Source organism: Eublepharis macularius, chromosome 9 (genome assembly GCF_028583425.1).
Source record: "Eublepharis macularius isolate TG4126 chromosome 9, MPM_Emac_v1.0, whole genome shotgun sequence".
NCBI lineage: Eukaryota > Metazoa > Chordata > Lepidosauria > Squamata > Eublepharidae > Eublepharis > Eublepharis macularius.
The window spans coordinates 8,555,239-8,575,425 of record NC_072798.1 but is presented as its reverse complement, the minus strand read 5'-3'; the positions used below and the strand labels follow the sequence as shown (position 1 = coordinate 8,575,425).

Below are 20,187 nucleotides of genomic sequence, written 5' to 3'. Positions count from 1 at the left end.
CTTCTATCTCTGGATGATAGCAATTGAAGGATATATTTTGTAAAAAAAGTAATACAACAACAAACAATATTGTGGCTGGAGTCGTCTCGATACTACTAAACCAAGGAGAGAATGTGGATGATGCTTTCCTGAAACAAACTGCAGATGTTTCTGGAAGCATGAATGAATAATAATTGGAGACTTAAGCTGCCCTCGTATCTGTTGAGAAACAGTCTTCACCGGGGCTTTTTTTTCTGGGAAAAGAGGTGGCGGAACTCAGTGGGTTGCCCTCGGAGAAAATGGTCACATGGCTGGTGGCCCCGCCCCCTGATTTCCAGACAGAGGGGAGTTTAGATTGCCCTCCACGCCGCTCCAGCGGTGCAGAGGGCAATGTAAACTCCCCTCTGTCTGGAGATCAGGGGGCGGGGCCACCAGCCATGTGACCATTTTCAAGAGGTTCTGGAACTCCATTCCCCTACGTTCCTGCTGAAAAAAAGCCCTGGTCTTCACAAAGGCTGCAATCCTAAGAACACTTTCCTACGAATAAGCCCCATTGAATAAAATGATACTCACCTGCTTAGGACTGCTGTGTAAGTGTGGCAAGTCCAGTAAAATTCTTTAATTCCTTCTTCTTTTCAAGGAAAGAATGAGGGGTTGTCTATCTTTCAACTGATCCAAAGTAACAAGGAAATCTTGGCCAATGAAACACAATTAGTGGGAACTTTGGTAAGTGAAAGCTATGGGAAGCTAATGGTGAATAAAAAATTTTAAAAGTACCTTGAGCTTTAGAAAAGCCCAGGGCTCATTTTGAGGGGGAATGTGCAATAACACAGTTCCAGTAGTTCTCCAAAGAGGTCACATGTCAGGTGGCCCCACCCACCTGATTTCTGGCCATTTTTGGCCCGTTTGGGCCTGGATTGGGCCCAAAATGGCCAGAATTGGACCTAAAACAGCTAGGATTGGTCCCAAAATGGCCAGGATTGGGCCTCTGACAGGTGGTGGATCACTCTCCTGCTTAGCAGTGGCCCAATTCTGACCAATTTTGGCCCCTTTTCAGCCATTTTCAGCCCCTTTTTGCCATTTTGGGCCCAATTTCGGCCCTGAATGGCCAGGATTGGGTCCAAAACAGCCAGGATAGGTGAAGTCAGGGGGTGTGGCATATGCAAATCAGTTATGCTAATAATACTCCTCCAGTGATGTCAAGGCATGGCATATGCTAATGAGTTATGCTAATGAGTTCCAGCGGTTATTTTTCTAAGAAATGACCCCTGGAAAAGCCGATCATAATAAATTTAGAGAACTGTTAGGTGGTTAAATCACCCGCCAGGGAAAGGCGTCCTAGGTGGATAGGAGTTCTTGAAAAGATAGTTACTAAAGAGACAGAAACAATGCCAATGGCAAAGAAAAATGGGAGTTGTCTGAGGAGGCCAGTGTGGCTGCAGAAAAAGTTGTGATGAACCAAAAATTCAAAAGAGCTTGTATTGGAGATGGAAGGAAAGGCAGGTCACTTGAGACATCTGGAGGCAATTCCCAGAGAGGGAAAGCTTACGTTTGAAATGATTAGAAGCTGGCAAAGGTTACTAAGAACAACAAAAAGAGCGTTTTCAGTTACGTTCAAAGTAAAAGGAAGGAAATGGGAGGCCTGCTGCTCAGGAGAGATAATGAAATCTTACCACCTAAGACCTGGTTAGTTCCTATTTTGCCACCGTATGGAACCTTGCAAAAGTGACGTGAACCACAAAGGGACACATTTGCAGCTCCGGATTGAAGGGCTGATCAGAGAATACCGAGTTACCCTGAACTCATTTCAAGTTTTCTCATGCGTCTGAATTGCATCCCAGGATTCTAAAAGAAGTTGCTGCTATCCTCTCAGCACATCTATCGCTTTTGATAAGCACTGGAGGATGTGTATAGTGCCACAGGACAGAAAGTGGGCAGATGTTGACCCAATCTACAAAAGGAGGGGTGGGGGGATCTGGGAAACTGCAACCTGGAACAAATTATGAAGCAATGGCTCTCTAAGCATCTTGGAAACAAAGCAATGGTGATGGTTATCAAGCATAAATCCAGCCAGACTAACCATGTTTCACTCTTTAATTGGCGGATTGTAGGAATAGAATAATAAAATTATGGGGTTGAAAGGTACTTCCAAGGTCATCTAGTCCAACCCCCTGCACAATGCAAGAAATTCACAACTACCTTCCCCTCCCCGCCCCACACACCCAGTGACCCTTGTTCCATGCCGAGAATAACATGTGCCTAATTTGGAGCTCCCTCCCCAGGGACATGCGTCTGCCTCCCTCGGTCCTTTTCTTCTATTTGAATTCTGGGATTAGGCAGCAGCAAAGTCCACTTACCTGGGGCTCTATCATCCAGTATTCCCCTCTGTCACCCTTTTTAGGATTATAAATATAAGCAGAGTACACTGGAATGCGGTTCTTTCTATCGTACATTGTGGCAAAATGATGCCTGTTCTTGTATGTCTGGCAAATTCGGGCTGGGTCGAGCGGCGTCAGAGCTTCATCTGGGAGCTTCTTATCCAAAAAGAAGTCAAGGCATGTATTAAAACTCTGCACCACCTCGCTGTTTCCAGGCATGATAAATGATGCCGAAACGAGGGACAGGAACAGCAGCAACATTGCTGAGCTGTTTATAAAGAAAAAGAGAAGAGAGGGGAATGAAACCATCGCAAACACCCATTTTTGCCAACTATATTTTCCAGACTTTAAAGACCTTGACTGAAACACAACATTCTAAAAACTTTGACAAAAAGAGGATAACAACCAAGACAAGCACTGAAAAACAAGTCAGGGGGATTGTTCTTAAATTATGCCCTCCCACTGGCTGGAGCTAAAAATGAGAAAGGGAAAAAAAGGAACAAGGTAGCAGCATTGATCCAATGCGCTCCCCTTGATATTTATTTACGGGTAGCCCAGGAGATCTTGATCTCGTCAGATCTTAGAAGCTAAGCAAAATCGGCCTTGGTTAGGAATTGGATGGGAGACCTCCAATGAAAACCAGGGTTGCAGAGGCAAGCAATGGCAAACCACTTCTGTTAGTCTCTTGCCATGAAAATTCCACCAGGGGTCGCCATAAGTCAACTATGACTTGAGGGCACTCTCCACCACCACTCCAAATAAAAACTAGGATTGCAGAGGGAGGCAATGGCAAAGCACCTCTGTTCATCTCTTGCCACGAAAAGCCCGCCAGGGGTTGCCATAAGTCAACTATGACTTTAAGGGCAGGATTTCATTTTTATTACGTGTTCATAACAGTTTAGTCCACACCTCTGAAAAGGGCCAAACTACATGTTACATTTTGTAACCTGTGTAGTCTGGGGTTCCTCTGCCCTGATTTTCACTCTGACAGTCAGACGGCAGGAACGGGTCACAAGAAATATTTTCCAATATATTTCCCAGAGGACACTCCGATCAGGAGACCATCAGCTGTTGGTGGTGCCTGGCCCCAAGGAGGCCTGCCTAGCCTCGACTAGAGCCAGGGCCTTTTCGGTCCTGGCTCCCGCCTGGTGGAACTCTCTGTCTGCTGAAATCTGGGCCTGGCAGGACCTACTATCTTTTCGCCGGGCCTGCAAGACAGAGTTGTTCTGCCAGGCATATGGCTGAGTCTGGGCCTCCACCGGCCTGAAAAAAGGGGTGTATAAAATCATAACCCTCCCTGTGAAGGCTGCCCACCATCCTGTTTTAAATGTGTATTAATACACTGTTGTTTTAATGTTGATGAATTTTTAATTGTATTTTAATGTTATTTTCCGCCCCAAGCCAGCTTGCAGGGAGGGCGGAATAGAAATATGAAATATATAAATAAAATAAATAAAGTGTGCGGGGACCTAATTTGGATCAGGATCGAGGTGTGAAGGGGCGTCCGCCTTCCCCCCCTGTGCCGCTTTCCAACCTGAAATGGTCCTGGGAATGCTATTTCCCCCTTTGGTGGGTTGCGTGTGTACTGATGCAGAGGAGAACGGAGTGCTCAGCCATTGCTTCAACCACCACTTCTCCCTGGCATCCTTCATCGGGGTTGCTTCCGCTCACCTGATTCATTTCTAGTTTGTGCACCCAGCTAGAAGAAAAATTGCTGGGGGGTGGACAGGAAAGCAGTAAGCAAGATTAACATCCGCTCCCATCTACCATTTTTTATAAAATAAATCCTCTGTGCCCCATTGCTTTATACCTGTCCCACATTTAAGAAATGAATCTGCAGCTGTATGGTTCAGTTTAATTCTTGGAGGACACGAATGAAAAAAAATGGGTCGGAGTTTTGTTGGCAATTGATACTTAATTAGCAGAGGGCAAAGATTGCACATTGGAACGAATGAGAACAGACACATACTCCAGTATAGCTCTGTAAGAATACTTTACTACATAAAAGATAAAAATATGGTTACATTGGATGAAAATAAGAAATTGCTAGACTGACTACATATTGCTAGACTGAGAGGCTGTGTGTAACTAAGTAACTCTGAGAAAAATATCAATAAAACTTCAGTATATAGTTTCACTTAATTGCCCCCCCCAACAGGTTGCCCAATAGAAAATCCTAATTCTATTTCATTAAGACTAGTGACGCCCCTTTCCTTGGTGGGAATCCTTATTCGAGGCCTAAGTTGTTACATGCAAATAAGTTTACTAACTTAGTAACACAAACAGTTTAACTCTTCATGACTGAAACGGAAACAATTGCTAAATCCCAACAAGTTTAAGCACTAAATGGGCACAAGCTAACAAATGAGTTAGGGAACACAGCAGGATATGGCCCAAGCTGGTGAAGAACAAAAGAGTCAGCGACTGCAAGGTTAAACAGAAACAGTGACAGATGGACCCAAATAGCCAGTCTGAGATCCAAACACACTTACCTGCCAAACCTTTCTGCAGATGTATGAGGTCTTTGAAGAGTCTCAAGAAGAATGTTTGCAGAAAGGAATTGTCCCCACTTTATAAACGTAACACTCAGGAATATTGTGCAATTGTCTGTAGAAGGAAATGTGGAAACAGCTACCCTGGGTAGCTGAAGGACATTCTGCACACGATGTGTGTTGATCTTCTTGCACCAGGTTGTTATCCTGTCTTGAGCGAACAGCAATGTGCTTTTCTGCTGGGAGAGCAACCTTTTGGATCTTGCAAAATTTCCCTCTTTTTTCTCCTGCCTTTTGCCTACACTCAAACCTTGCATTGCTAAGCCAAAATGAATGGTGTTCTGAATCTAGCTGTCTTCAAGATCCAGAGGAGTTAGCCATGTTAGTCTGCAGTAGCAAAATAGCAAAGAGTCCAGTAGCACCTTTAAGACTAACCAACTTTATTGTAGCATAAGCTTTCGAGAACCACAGCTCTCTTCGTCAGATGCATCATCAGCTTTCAAGAACCACAACTCTCTTCGTCAGAACACTGGCTTTCTGATGATGCATCTGATGAAAAGAGCTGTGGTTCTCAAAAGCTGACGATGCCTCTGACAAAGAGAGCTGTGGCTCTCAAAAGCTTATGCTACAATAAAGTTGGTTAGTCTTAAAGGTGCTACTGGACTCTTTGCTATTTCACTACTCTAAGTGGTCCATCGTTTTAATGGTGGATATACAGTTTGGACTTTCCAATCTCTAAATGTATTTTGGCCACTTTATTTTACTATCTCAATAAACATTAACTTTCTTTATAACAGCATGCATATTGTTTGATAGCAATACAACTCACTCTTATTTCCTTGCAAGATGGCCGCCATTGGCTAGTAGGAGTTGCAGCGGAATCTTTTTATACATATGAGCAGAGTTGAAGCACATGTAATGATTTATGCCACAAGCCTTTTGGTACTTCTAGTTAAGTAGAGTCTTGGAGGGGAACTCCAGGGTCCGAGTGATTGAAATGTGGAATTCACCGCCACATTTCACTGTTTAGGGAAAAGACATTAGTTACATTTTGGACTGAATGGAAACCGTTTATAGACTTTTTACGTGAAATGGATAATGACTTGATGACATCTGGATTTATAGATTAAAATCATGAACCATAGGGAAAAAGGGCTCTTATGTTTAAAAGAATAAGTGAGATTCTGAAAATGATCCATATTTGTGGTGGGGAAAAGGGGAATTCAATCTGTAGTTTAGTTTAAGCGTTTCCCCCCCCCTTTTTTTACTTGTTTATGTATTGTTAGTGCATCTTCTTTTTAGAATGTTGTCTTTTTTACCTTCTGTATTTATTGTCTGTAGCTTTTATGTTATTGTTTATAGTTTAAATAAAGAAAAATTCCACATGAAAAAAAGAAAAGAAATGTGGAATTCGTCACTGGAGGATGTAGTGATGGCCACAGGGATACATGGCTGTAAAAGGGGTTTAGACATGTTCATGGAGGAGAGGTCCATAAGTGGCTATTAGGCATGGTAACTAAAGAGAATTTCTATGTTTAGAGGCAGTACTGGAAGGTCACCTCCACAGAAGTCTTTGGCCTCCGTGACATGTTCCTTGGCCCTCCACTGGTTGGCCACTATGAGAGACAGGATGCTAAACTAGATGGACCGCAGGTTAGATTCGGCTTACATTTTTAGGCTCTCAAGCTGAGGAAGGTCTTTCTCAACACCTGCTGCCACCCAACTGAACATGCTGCCACCCAACTGAACACAGTTGTATCCTTCCTCCAAGTCAGAGTCCGTTCCTTATTTAAATGCAGTTCAAATCCACAAATGCAAACCCAGTTTAAAATGCCAATTGCAAATTCATCTGAAAACAGATGGAGAGAAGATCTTCTGCCTATGATTATACCGGAACTTGGGCCAATCAATGAAACTGCAGCAGACACGCCGCATCCATAGAGAACTGGACCGACCCATGATTCTTTCATGATACCACCCCTCCTCTCATGAAAGGTTGATCTGGAGGCAGGCTGATGTGCACCCATGCAGGAATGGGGTGGCCCAGAAAACTCAAGTCGTTTGTTTCAGCAAATGTGAGAAACAATTCCGCTGTTAGGAAAGAACTTTCAGTAGCTACAAAGGCAGCGAGCCCCCCCTCCCTGCCTGTGCTGTGTGGGAGTTTGTGGTCAGAACGGATCAGTTCTTCCTTGCAATGGATGATTGAAAAATACCCCCCAGGGATTGCAGAATTTACAAGAAAAGAATTCCATCAGCACACAGGGGGCAGAGTTTCATTTTTGCAGCGCTGAAGCAATGTGTCAAACACTGGAAGTACGGTGCCAATGGCTAAGAGGTGGAGAACTTGTAAAAGTAGATTAAAGAATCTATCCATCAGGTGTGGCTGGATTCTTTGTCATTACTGGGAATAAGGGAAATTTTTGACAGAGAGAAGTGTGGGGGTGGAGAATGCCCTCAAGTCATAGCTGACTTATGGTGACCCCTAGTGGGGTTTTCCTGGCAAGAGACTAACAGAGGCAGTTTGCCACAGCCTGCCTCTGCAACCCTGGACTTCACTGGAGGTCTCCCATCCAAGTACTAATCAAGACTGTCCCTGCTAGCTTCTGAGATCCGACAAGATCAGGCTCACCTGGGCTATCCAGGTCAGGGCAGCTAAATTGGTATCCAGGGCAGGGTTAAGTGTAGCAATGCCTGATTTCCCAGCCTTGCCCACCTTCTCCCCAGTGGTGACCCAAAGTTGCTCCTCTCTGTAATGCTCACAATAACCCCATGAGATAGGCTGAGAGTGTGTGACTGGCCTAAGGTCACCCAGTGAGCTTCCATGGCAGAGTGGGAATTCGAATCTGAGTCTGCCAGATTCTAGTCAAACACTATAACCACTGCACCACGCTGGCTGTCAGCGGTCCCTCCTTCCCTCCCCCAGCAGCCTCTTCTTGGGAAAAGTGATCAAGTCGCAAACAGCTGTGTGGCAGGAAGGTGTTCAGATGAGAGCCAGTTTGGTGTAGTGCTTAAGAGCGGCAGGACTCTAATCTGGAGAGCCGGGTTTGATTCCCCACTCCTCCACTTGAAGCCAGCTGGGTGGCCTTGGGTCAGTCACAGCTCTCTCAGAGCTCTCTCAGCCCCACCCACCTCACAGGGTGTTTTATTGTGGGGATAATAATAACATACTGTGTAAACCACTCTGAATGGGTGTTAAGTTGTTCTGAAGGGCGGTATATAAATAGAATGTTGTTGTTGTTGTTGTTGTTATGAGATTTGGGATGGCTATTGCCAGCCCCAGTCAAGTTATTCAAGTTGAATGGAGGCTGTTGCTGAGCTCAGGTGAGTTGGATACATTACATCATCCCATAGCTGCTGCCACACCTGGATGAGTCATGCAAATTGTGTGGTAGCAAGTTACCTGCTAGGTGGTGCTGGGCCTGGACCCAGTGAGTCCTCCCCGCAAGAGCAGAAGGGAGTGGAGCAGGGGTGGACTGGGAGGCCAAAATTGCCCAGGAAAGGGCCCTTCCCCTGCCTTTACCCACGGAAAGCAAGGTTTGAAGGTTGACCATATTGTTGTGGATGCGAAGTATCCCCCACGATGGCCACTGGGATCTCTGTGGGTATTCATTTCTTAAAGGTACAGGTGCTGCTTCTATTATTTTGGGGGAGGAGGTTAACTCTGTGTGTGTCAAATTTTTCTGCAAACCTGGGACTTTTCTCAGGTTTGTGGAAAATCTGTCTGGTCTGTTCATGGCTCCAATCTCTGGATTTAACTATCTACAGAGGGGACCATGTTGTGAATTAGATATATTGACAGGAGGGGGATCTTCAAAGATTTGTTGGTGGCATCTCATTTCCCCCACCCCCCACCCCCATTTCCTCTTTTCCTCCCCTGAGAGTCCCCACAGCCTTTCTTGTCCTGCTTCCTTTGTTCCTTCCCTCCCAGCAGCCAACCTACTTTTATCTGCCCTTGTCTTCAACTTCCCCTCCTTCCCCCATCAGCCTTCACCCAGGGGCAGTATAGCCCAGTTTTATGGTGCCAGCCCCATTGGTCCACTCCCAGTTGTATGGTGCCAGCCACTAGTCCAGGTCTGCCTGGGTATTGGGGAACCTGCAAGGACTTAGTGGGGGGACCTCAATTACCCCATATCCCTCTCCTGACATTATTTTCTTTACCCCGGCTTCTGGCGAGACCCATTTTATTACCATGGGGCAATTATTCTTTTTCCTCTGATATAGAGGCAATGAAGGAAAATAAATTTTATTAAGCAGTTCACGTAGTCTACAGAAGAAAACCACATCGACAGAAGAATCGGTGCAAGAAAGCAATATGCTTACATTCCTTTCGCTGTTGGAAATCCCCGGAGAATGATGGTGGATGGACCTCCCTGTAACTGGCCAACTCCAGTTTCGTGGTTTCAATCTGCACTGAAGTTCCAATCTCAGGGCTATTCTTGAGGCTTTATATACTACTTTAAGAGTTATTAATTTTACAGAAGCTTGTAATATAACTGTCTCTGGAAGGGGTAACACTTCTCAGACACTCCCAAGGAGTTTCAATTGTTATCTTTTTGCCTTGAAACCCCACGCAGGGTTAGCATGTCAATTGTGACTCAATGGCACTTAATTGTAGCAGCCTGCATTGCCCAAGCTAGCCAGAGCTTGTCAGAGCTTGGGGCTAAGCAGGGCTGGCCGTGGTCAATACTTGGATGGGAGACAACCGAGGAAGTCCAGGGTCGCTATGCAGAGGCAGGCAATAGCAAACCACCTCTGTTTGTCTCTTGCCTTGAAAACCCTACAGAGTTGCCGTAAGTCATTTGTGATTTATGGAAAAAAACCACCTTTGATGGTTCAGTTCTGGGAAAGAAAGCGTTCATTAATTAAGCAGTGTTGGTGCTTATTAAACTAGAAATTAAACAAGAGTTGAAAAATAACATTGTGTCCAGACTGGGTGGGACAAAGACTATTGTATGGATTTAACAGGCCAGGTGCAGTAAAGGATCAGAGTGCCAGAAAGAGTAAATAATCCCTAGGTAGGCCAAATGCTACCTAGGGTCGCACTACAAGTGACGAATTATACTGGCCTGGGAAGTGAACAGACTTGCGTGTATTCCTCCCTGCACACTTGCCATTCACTTGGGCTCCACTTGATCAAGTGGAGCGCAAGTGAATGGCAAGTGAACAGGGAGGAGTACACGCAAGTCTGTTCACTTGCCAGGCAAGTGTCATTTGTAGTGCGACCCCTAGAGTGTTTGAACCTAGAACCAAACTGAAAAGATACATGCATTTCAGCACCATGGACAGGTAACAGAGCCTTGCCGCGGATTTACTCTACTACTCCCAACTTTTCACGTTGGCCAAACCCATTTATCCCGCCAGTGCCCTGGCACCTTTCTGCAGACTGAATATCCTTAAAAGGGAAGTCCTGGTCTTCAGACCTTGCATTCAATCAGCTCCTTTCAGGTGTGTCACCTCCATTGGTAATCAGGACCTGTGGACTGATGAGCCCCTGCTGGAGTGGATTATCTGGTTCTTCTGAAGGGGCCTGGCTTGTGGAGCATCTTCCAAGGGTTTGAGAATGGCGTGACCAAGGCCATTAGGTGTTATCAGTTGCCAAATATTTGGGTTCTTTTGCCTTTCATATTGGTGCCATTCACTGTTTGGGAACATGGTAGACTTGGTCAAATGAGGTGTGTGCGTGTGTACGTGGGTGCGTGTGTGTGTAAAATCTAAGTGGTGCTTATATATTTCTAGAATAATTTTTAAAAGAAGACTGCGGCTAAACTGACACTTGAATGCCTCTGGCTCAGTATATCCCCATCTTCTTGCAAAAATATTGGAATCTATAAAAGGAAGAGTTCTTTAGAAACACATTCCTAACATAATTCTCTGTATCAACCAATTTTTCATCCTTTTTCTCATCTCCACTGCACAATTAACTTCTAACAAACAGCTCAGCCAGCACAAATAATTACAAAATCTTCTGGAGACCATAGACATGAGCTAGAGAAGATTTACCTCCAGCTAGGAGGTCTACTCCATGCAGTTCTGTTTTGCAGATTTCCTCTCTAAAAGCCATTTGGCTGGTTTCAAGAGGGTATTTCAGTAACTATTATGTGTACATTATGCCATGAATGCTGTTCATTTTTATACTGCCAAGTGAAAGTTTTTAAAAATCACTTTCTGCTGCTTCATAGAATCATAGAGTTGGAAGGGGCCATACAGACCATCTAGTCCAACCCCCTGCCCAGTGCAGGATCAGCCTAAAGCATTTCTGACAAGTATTCATCCAGCCTCTTCTTGAAAACTGCCAGTGAGGGGGAGCTCACCACCTCCCTAGGCAGCTGATTCCACTTTTGAACTACTCTGACGGTGAGAATGTTTTTCCTAATATCCAGCCGGTACCTTTGTGCATGTAATTTAAGCCCATTGCTTCGGGTCCTACCCTCTGCTGCCAACTGGAACAGCTCCTTGCCCTCCTCCAAATGACAGCCTTTCAAATATTTAAAGAGAGCAATCATGTCCCCCCTCAACCTCCTCTTCTCCAAACTAAACATTCCCAAGGCCCTCAGCCTTTCCTTGTAGGGCTCAGTCTCCAGACCCCTGATCGTTCTCGTCGCTCTCCTCTGCACCCTCTCGATATTGGCCACATCCTTTTTGAAGTGAGGCCTCCAGAACTGCACACAATACTCCAGGTGTGGCCTGACCAAGGCAGTATAGAGAGGGGCTATGACCTCCTGCGATTTCGACGCTATGGCCCCTTTGATACAACCCAAGATTGAATTAGCCTTTTTTGCCACCGCATCACACTGACTGCTCATATTTAGTTTACAGTCCACTCTTACCCCAATATCCCTTTCACATATACTACTTCCCAGAAGTGTATCCCCCATCTTGTATTTGTGCTTCCCATTTTTGTGGCCCAGATGTAATACTGTGCACTTGTCTTTGTTGAATTGCATCCTATTCACAGCTGCCCACTTCTCCAGAGTATTCAGGTCTTGTTGAATTTTAATTCTATCTTCTTGGGTGTTTGCTACTCCTCCCAATTTGGTATCATCAGCAAATTTAATGAGCAGCCCTTCCACTCCTTCATCCAGATCATTGATAAAAATATTGAAAAGTACCAGGCCCACAACCGAGCCCTGCGCACCCCACTGGACATCTCCCTCCATTCTGATGAAATCCCATTGACCACCACTCTTTGAGTGCGGTCCTCTAACCAGTTCCCTATCCACTGAACTATCCTATAGTCCAGTCCACAGTCTTCCAGTTTGCCCATCAGAATTGTGTCAATGCTTGTTCCTTCTTAGTAAATAAAGTTGACGTCTTAAATAAGGAACTGTTGCCTTCTTTCTGATTTTTTTCTTTATGCAGATTGGTAAAAGGGATTGCTATAAGGAAATGATTTCAAAGAGATGCCTTGGTAAAGGGATACTGTTGACTGGGTACTGTCTTTTGATATAGACATGCTCCTACTGGGTAATTTCCACATCCTTTAAATATATTAAATTGCTTGTGTTTTGTTTCAGCATTGTATCAGAATTCTATTTGTTTTCTAATCCATACCATATTGCATTGTTTATTGAATGTCCCAACCATTCTTTCAAGTGATTTGGGAACAGCCTGGCCAAGGCCATCTGATGCCATCTGTTGCCAAATACTTGAATTCTTTTGCCTTCCATGGGGATATGGCAGACTTGGTGAATTGAAATGTGTGTGTGTTAAAATGAAAGGAAGGAAAATCTGAGTCCTAATGAGAAAGGCAGACTATAAATAACATAAATAAAATAAAAATAAATAAATAAACTATCCCACTTAAGCATGCCTCAAAGATTGCAAAGACAGCTGGAGGAGATGCATGCATGAATTTAGAGGAGTTAGCTGTGTTAGTCTGTAGTAGCAAAATCGAAAAGAGTCCAGTAGCACCTGTAAGACTAACCAGCATAAGCCTTCGAGAATCACAGTTCTCTTCGTCAGAAGTGCATCTGACAAAGAGAACTGTGATTCTCGAAAGCTTATGCTACAGTAAAGTTGGTTAGTCTTAAAGGTGCTACTGGACTCTTTTCGATTTTGCACGGATTTGTAACTTTTATTGCATGTTAATGGTGAAACTCTTAAACACTCAGAATGCTTTTGGGTTAGCCGCATCGTCAGCTTTCCTGTTTTCCTCCCCAAACATAGCCCATACACACAACACACACATATTGCGTTAAGCTTTTATTTGACATAAGGGTTTTTTTAGCATCGAAAAGGAGTGAAAACCAGACACCTAAACTAATGAGCAACCAAGATGTGATTTGGAGACACGATAGTTGTTCCATCTCCTTTTAAGACCAGTCTCAAAATTTACTGTGCCAGGTGACAAATGAAGGAGATGGGATGGAACCAGCATCGAGCCAGCATCATCGGATAACTGTGACCTTGAATCACATGGCAGCATGACATTGTGGCCAGTTGTTCGGGGGGGGGGTCTTGAATAGATAAAGTTAGAAAAAGAATTTTTTAGATGCAGCTGCTGCAGTGCAGTGATTACAGGGCAGTAAAGCTGTTGCTAGCTAGAAAATGCTTCCAGTGCGACTCAGGCTGGAAAAAGGTCGTCATTCTTAAGGGCTGGAAGTGGGATGAGAGAGGCATGGTTTGTAGTAGGACAGATATGACTCATCTCCTTTGTTTCCCTGTTTTGCAAGGATCTAAAGCAATAGCAAAGCCAGGCACAGCACCAGAGAGCAGAGACGCTAGAGGAGCCATTGCTCTGGTCTTCCACTACCACACCACATTCGACTCTCAGAAGACAATTCAGCAAGGGCAAAGCACGCGGGAAGAGTTTGGGCTAGTAACAGGAACTGTTGAAAAGGTTGATGCTCCTCTTGCCATACAGGGTGGCAAGCTGCTGCTCCAGTTGCCGCAGGGTGCGCTCCGTTACTGCCGGTGGCTTCTTCGGGTCGTTGCTTGCAATGACGGCCCAGGACACCCTTTTGTTTTGGGCATTCACACAGCAGGATGCCGACCAGACATAGCTGGGGTAATTGACTCTCTTATTTGATATGAAGTCCTTCCCCGGCACGGCTCCCACCATGACGTGGACTTTAGTGCACCTGTTCTGAGCCGTCTTCTGCGACATGGTCTGAGTTTCGTAATTGACCCAGGGCCCTTGGTTGAGTTTGTTGAACTGGGGCACAATGTTGGTCAAGGTGAACGTGGCGGCTTTGCTGTCATCTGTGTTATGATGGACCACGGGGTTCAAGTGGCCTTTATCTACGTAATAAGGGGCTGCTGCATAGTCGTTGAAAGTGGCCTGGCTTGCAGCGATCTGTGCGGGAGGAATGGTGCTCTCTCGCTCATCTTCCATGTTTCTGTTAAGGTTGCTCCGCACGAGCTGCAAAACAGATAGAAAATGTGGTTGAGAGTCCCAGCTCTGAGAATGTCCCCCCTAGCGAGTCTCTGTTCTGGAGAACAGTCTTTGCTGGTCAGCCATCAAAGAGACAACGTAGCATGCATCGTTTTAATTTGGATTTAAAAATCCAGACCTCATCCCCTTTGCATCTCTTAGGGAACGTCTCGTCCAGCATGCATGTTCCTAAAATGTTTAGAGGTTATGTGGAGGGACCTTCCACTATGCGCCTTACCTCCAGCAGGACTTTTTCCATGGAAGTGAAAACACTACTTCTACAGGAAGAATCAAACTTTGTCTCTAGAAATTTGTAGGAAGACAGTGTAGTGTAGTGGTTAGAGTGCTAGACTCAGGTTCAAATCCCCACTCGGCCATGGAAGCTTGCTGGGTGATCTTGAGCCAGTCGCACTCTCTCAGCCCAACCTACCTCAGAGGGTTGTTGTGAGGACAAAATGGAGAAGGGAAGAATTAAGCATGCCACTTTGGGTCCCCCATTGGGGAGAAAAGCAAAGTATGGATGGATGGATGGATGGATGGATGGATGGATGGATGGATGGATGGATGGATGGATGGAGGCCAGGCATATGGAATATACTGATTTTAACTTGTTTCTAATGTTGATTACAAAGATTAGTTTTATTACAAAGTTTGTGTAACTATAGAATACTGTCCTGAACTGGATAGCCCAGGCTATCCAAAACCATCAGATCTTGGAACCTAAACAGGGTCAGCCCTGGACAGTGTTTGGACGGGAGACCACCGAAGAAGTCCAGTTCATAAGAAGAGGCAAGCAATAGCAAACCACCTCTGTTCATCTTATCTTGAAATCCCCATGAGGGGGTCACCATAAGTCAGCCACAGCTTGAGAGGACTTCCACCACTATAGAATACTAGGTAATTCAGATACTAAACACTTTTTAAAAAAATGAGAGCGAAGTCAGCCTGCTACCCAAAGACTGTACGTATAGAAATCAAGCTCTGATTGCCAGATTCCAGGAATCCTGGTCGTAGGACATGGAATTAGAGGATCAGACCCCAAATTACAGCAGACGTGATTTTCTTGGATCAGTTTGCGTGTGAAGTCCTCTTACCTGGGGCTCTATCATCCAGTCGGTAGACCTGTCACCCGGAGAAGGGGTGTAAAGGTATGCAGAGTAGACAGGAATGCGGTTTGTCCTGTCATACATCGTGGCATAGAACACTTTGTTCCTGTATGTCTGGCAAATCCTGGCTGGGTTGAGCGGCTTCAGGTTATCGTCAGGAAGTTTTCCATCCAAGAAGAAGCTGGGGCATTTATTAAAACTGCTCACCACCTCGCATTGCCCGACACTTACAAACGATGCAAAAAAGAGGAACAGGAATGGTAGCAACATGGTGAAGCTGTTGAGAATGACAAAGTGGCATAAACTAGAGACGTCAATGAAACAATCAGGAATGAAAATGTTTCACCAATGGAATTTGCTAGCTGCCTGAAAACACAACATCCTGGAGCTATTGATCAAATGTCGATAACATCAAAGGCACAAACACACATCAATGTTGCTGTTAGATCAGACTCTTCCACTAAGCAGTGCTCAAAGGAAAACTTTTTTTCTGAAATGGAAGGTAATGATCTCAGAATGGAGAGGAAGCCTGGATCGGGTGCGGTCATCTGTGCACCTACTCGTGCAAATGACAATTCAGTGTGTGACACTCACTATGCAATCCTAAACAAAATTACACCCATCTAAGCCCATTGAAGCCAATGTATAGATTCTGTTGTCAATCATGCCCGCTCCCCTTCCTTATCACATTGGGACATCCAAGCCATTCAGCATAACAAGGATCATGAACGGGGTGGGAGGCAGTGGATATGTTTGTCACCTGCCTCTCCTTCCTTCCTTCCTTCCTTCCTTCCTTCCTTCCTTCCTTCCTTCCTTCCTTCCTTCTTCCTTCCTTCCTTCCTTCCTTCATCAGCGTGGAGGCACCTGATAGGGGAATGGAAGCTCTTGTTTCATTGAAAGCAAGTGAGCAACATAATGCTCATATATTGACCAGGCAGAATGGCCAGTAAGGGGAGAGAAGAAATCCAAATACTGAGACAAAATCCTAATTTCCCTCTCTCTACCTATACACACACACAGTGTGTGTGTGTGTGTGTGTGTGTGTGTGTGTGTGTGTGTGTAAACAAGGTATGCTTCTTTTACATCCTACAGGTGAGATCTGCAAATAGTTTGGTGTAATGGTTTGGCATAGTGGTTAAGAAGGGCAGGAGTCTAATCTGGAGAGCCAGGTTTGTTTGTTTGTTTTTTAAAGACTTTTTATTGGATGGGTTTACAAACAGAAACATAAAAATCATTATCATTATCCACCCCATTGCATTTTCCCGATCCTTCCCCCCCCCCTTTTTTTTCTGGTGACTCCCAGCAGTTTTCCATACCCAACTTAATCTAAAAAGTATATCATATAAATTCTTAAAATCTATAATGTATATCTATATTATACATACTAATCAAATCTCTTTACTTATCTTAACTATCTACACTAACTATATTGCTTATCTTAGTTAAAAATATAAAAATTATATAAGTAATAATAGGTACATATACTAACTTTAAAAAAGAAAAAAACTACATATATATATGTAACATACTATTCCTTACATACCAATTAACTATATTATCTATATTTCACATATACTCCCTATAACCTTATTACTCCTACTTATACTCCCCTGTAAATATACTATACTAATCCAATAAAATACAGTAAAATATACCCCTTTTTAAGCTTAAGTAATTTTCTATCTCCCCTAATTCTCCAAAGACCACAGTTTCCCCTTCATGCTGGAGAGCCAGGTTTGATTCCTTACTCCTCCACTTGATGCTAGCTGGGTGACCTTGGGTCAGTCACAACTCTTCTAGCACTCTCTCAGCCGCGCCCACCTCACAGGATGATTGTCATGAGGATAATAATAACACACTTTGTGAACCACTCTGAGTGGGTGTTAAGTTGTCCTGAAGGGCAGTATAAAAATTGAATGTTGTTATAAACAGGCAGAGAGGCAAGTGTCTGAATGGACAGATAGATGGACAGATGGGCAGACAAATAGATGATGGATGATGAACAGATGAATGGACAAACAGAATGCCAAGGAAAAACAACCATCCCTGGTGCCAGGAAGTCTGATCTTTCCCCCAACTAACCATCTTATATATCGTTTGATGACTCCCCTTCCATCACTGGCGAGTTCCCTGGATTCTTACGTTACCATTGAATAAGAGATGGCAGCTGAGTTCACTTCTTGAACTTTTTCCACACAACTTTAATCATGTGTATGACATTATACTTTGCTTAAGAGGAATTTAAGCGGATAATAACAGAAGGATAATGGGCAACGCAATGAAAAGAAAGTTACCGTTGGAGAGAATTTCACAGGGAGATTAGAAAGAGAGACTGCTTAATTGCAACTGATGCTGAAACGCAAGACAATGCATTCACCTGGATTGAATCGAGACCTGGCCTTCCTGTCTCATTACCAGTGCTGTTTTCTCCACACCCAACAGCCCTCTGCATACCCCACCCTATCCTATCACACCTGCTATTGTCATTCGGCATCTGAAATCACCCCACTTACCAGGATATGGACAGATGGACTCACATTCCATCTGCATCTGAAGAAGTGAGCCATGACTGACAAAAGCTCATACTCTACAACAAATGTTGTTAGTCTTATAGGTGCTACAGGACTCTTTCTACTGCTACAGTTGGAGGGGCATGTGGAACATCTTAAGGACAGCTATAGAAAGCTGTAAGAAGGGTCAGCACTCAGCAGTGTGATTTTTTCCTGTCCATTTCAGATCAGAACAGAGAGTCCTTTAGATATCAAATGGAGGAAGCTCCATGAGAAATTTCATTAGGGTCACCAAATTATCAGAAGCTTCAGCGACTATTTCCAAATATCAATCCTGCAATTATTTGCCATGAAAAACTGACAGCTCTTTTAAGGAGGGATGGCTTGCCATCAAATAACTGCAGGAATGAGTCTTAAATGAAGGTCCCTTCCATGAGATGACAGGTGGCAGGGCAAGGAGGCAGTTCAAAGCGGAGAACTGGCGGCTAGGAAGAGGGGACACTTATCCTTGCTTTGCCTGCCACTTTCCCCTTGGAGTCCTGTCCCAGGATCTTTTCCCCAAAGGGCCAAACTAGATGTATGGGTATTAAAAGAATTGGGTCCAGGTTCCTTAGATCCAGCTGCCATTGGGTCCATAGAACCCAGATCCAATTCTTTTAAAAACCACATTTCTAGCTTCTTTTTAGTGGCTGAGCCAGAAGAAGAGTAGCTGCAGGGATTTGGCAAAAAGGAAAGGCAGAGGTTTAGCATTCATCCAGCCCTCCCATTTTTCATTCATCAGTAAAATAAATCCTCTCTATCCTAGTGCCTTATATGTCTGCTTCATGCTGTTAGAAGAGGAGGATTTAATGCTTCAGATTTTAGAAGGGGACATACAATTCTTCTCTTCCTCTCCTTGTCACACAACTATCTCTTCTCTCCTTCTTGTACCATGGATGCAGGACTTGTCCTGTAATCCATGCTCATCCTTAGACTAGATAGGTTGATAGGAATCTATCCCTCCTCTTTCCTATCCTATAATAAAGAACTCTAATTTCTTTTCTAAATCTAAGCAAAGTGCAAGTTTGTTGTTGTTTTCTAGCATGCACACACCAGCTGGTAAGCTTCAAAAACCCATCATGTTCTTCCCTGAGATTGTTATACTCTGCTTAGTTTTATATGCCTTTTAATACATGCAACCCACATTCTAATATGGTCTAGTTTGGCCCTTGCAGGACACACAAAAAGGGAGAGGTAGGAATGTAAGTATTAAATCAGAATGTATTGATAAACAATTCTGACTATGTGACAGGAACCATGTCAAGATGTTGAAGAACAAAGGAATTTGCTCAGTCAAGGGTAAACGCAATGGGATAAAGAAATGGACCCAAGTGGCCAGTCTGAGATCCAGATACGCTTACCTGTGCAGCTTAGCTGCAAAATCTTCAAGCAGGTGTGTGATGTCCTCACAAGAGTCTTGAGAAGAATGAAGTTTGCAGAGAAGAATCACGCCCGTTATATAGGCGCATCACCTAATCAAAACGGAGAAACCACAAATATCTTGCAATCACCTGTAGAAAGACATTTGGAAACAGCCGCCTGAGTGGACAGTTACATTGGGCAAAGGATGTGACCTGTTCTTGCATCACACAGCTATCCCATCTTTGGGGCTAGTGAGAATCCTTCTTCTCTAGGAGAGCCAGCTCTCTGGGTCAAAATAAGAGGTTTCTTTCATTCAACCACACAATCAATAAGTCAGAATTATCAGAGATAAACGCTTACGTGGAGACCATTGACTAACTATGATCTTCACAGCTCTCAAACTTTTTAGAAATCCACAGAGCTCCTGGAGCATGTCCGCAGCGGCCAGCACCCAGCCAAAAGCCTCTCCAGCCCAGATCCTAGTAACAGGATCTTGTTTTTAACCAGCCTCTCTTTAATAGCATTTTCCCCCTCTGGCCTTTCTGGTTATTTGTTGCTGGTTTCATAGGCCCCAGAGTCTATTGGTGTATACTTTTATTAGCGGACATATTATCCCCTGTCACTCTACATTTAATGTGCATTGGGTGGGAAGAGGGCGGCATTTAAATGGACCCAAATGGTCAGTCTAAGGTACAGATATATTTCCCCAGGCAGATTAGCTGCAAAATCTTTCTGCAGATGTGCAAATCTTTCTCCAAGAGTCTGGAGAAGAATGATATTTCATCTCTGTAAACAGAAAACGTTTCTTTACATGACTATGAATTTCCTTGTTGGTTGCAAATCTGTCTCCCGTGTCTTTGGAAGTTGACGGCCATCAGCAGGTGGGTTGATAGCAAAATATTCTGTAATATTTTTAGAAAGAGTTACAGAGCAAGGAGGAATTGGATG

At 44.1% G+C, this 20,187-nt stretch overlaps 1 protein-coding gene across 1 annotated transcript; it reads right to left on the bottom strand.

Annotated features, from left to right (window-relative positions):
• Window positions 1-13,038: 13,038 nt before the first annotated feature.
• LOC129336099 (endonuclease domain-containing 1 protein-like) lies at window positions 13,039-19,705 on the bottom strand. Its single transcript, XM_054989098.1, has 4 exons — window positions 19,600-19,705; window positions 19,239-19,349; window positions 15,317-15,605; window positions 13,039-14,210 (listed from the first exon to the last, which is right to left on the bottom strand). Exons 3-4 carry the CDS (start codon window positions 15,596-15,598, stop codon window positions 13,665-13,667), a joined length of 828 nt encoding a protein of 275 aa, XP_054845073.1. The 5' UTR covers window positions 15,599-15,605; window positions 19,239-19,349; window positions 19,600-19,705; the 3' UTR covers window positions 13,039-13,664.
• Window positions 19,706-20,187: the final 482 nt, after the last annotated feature.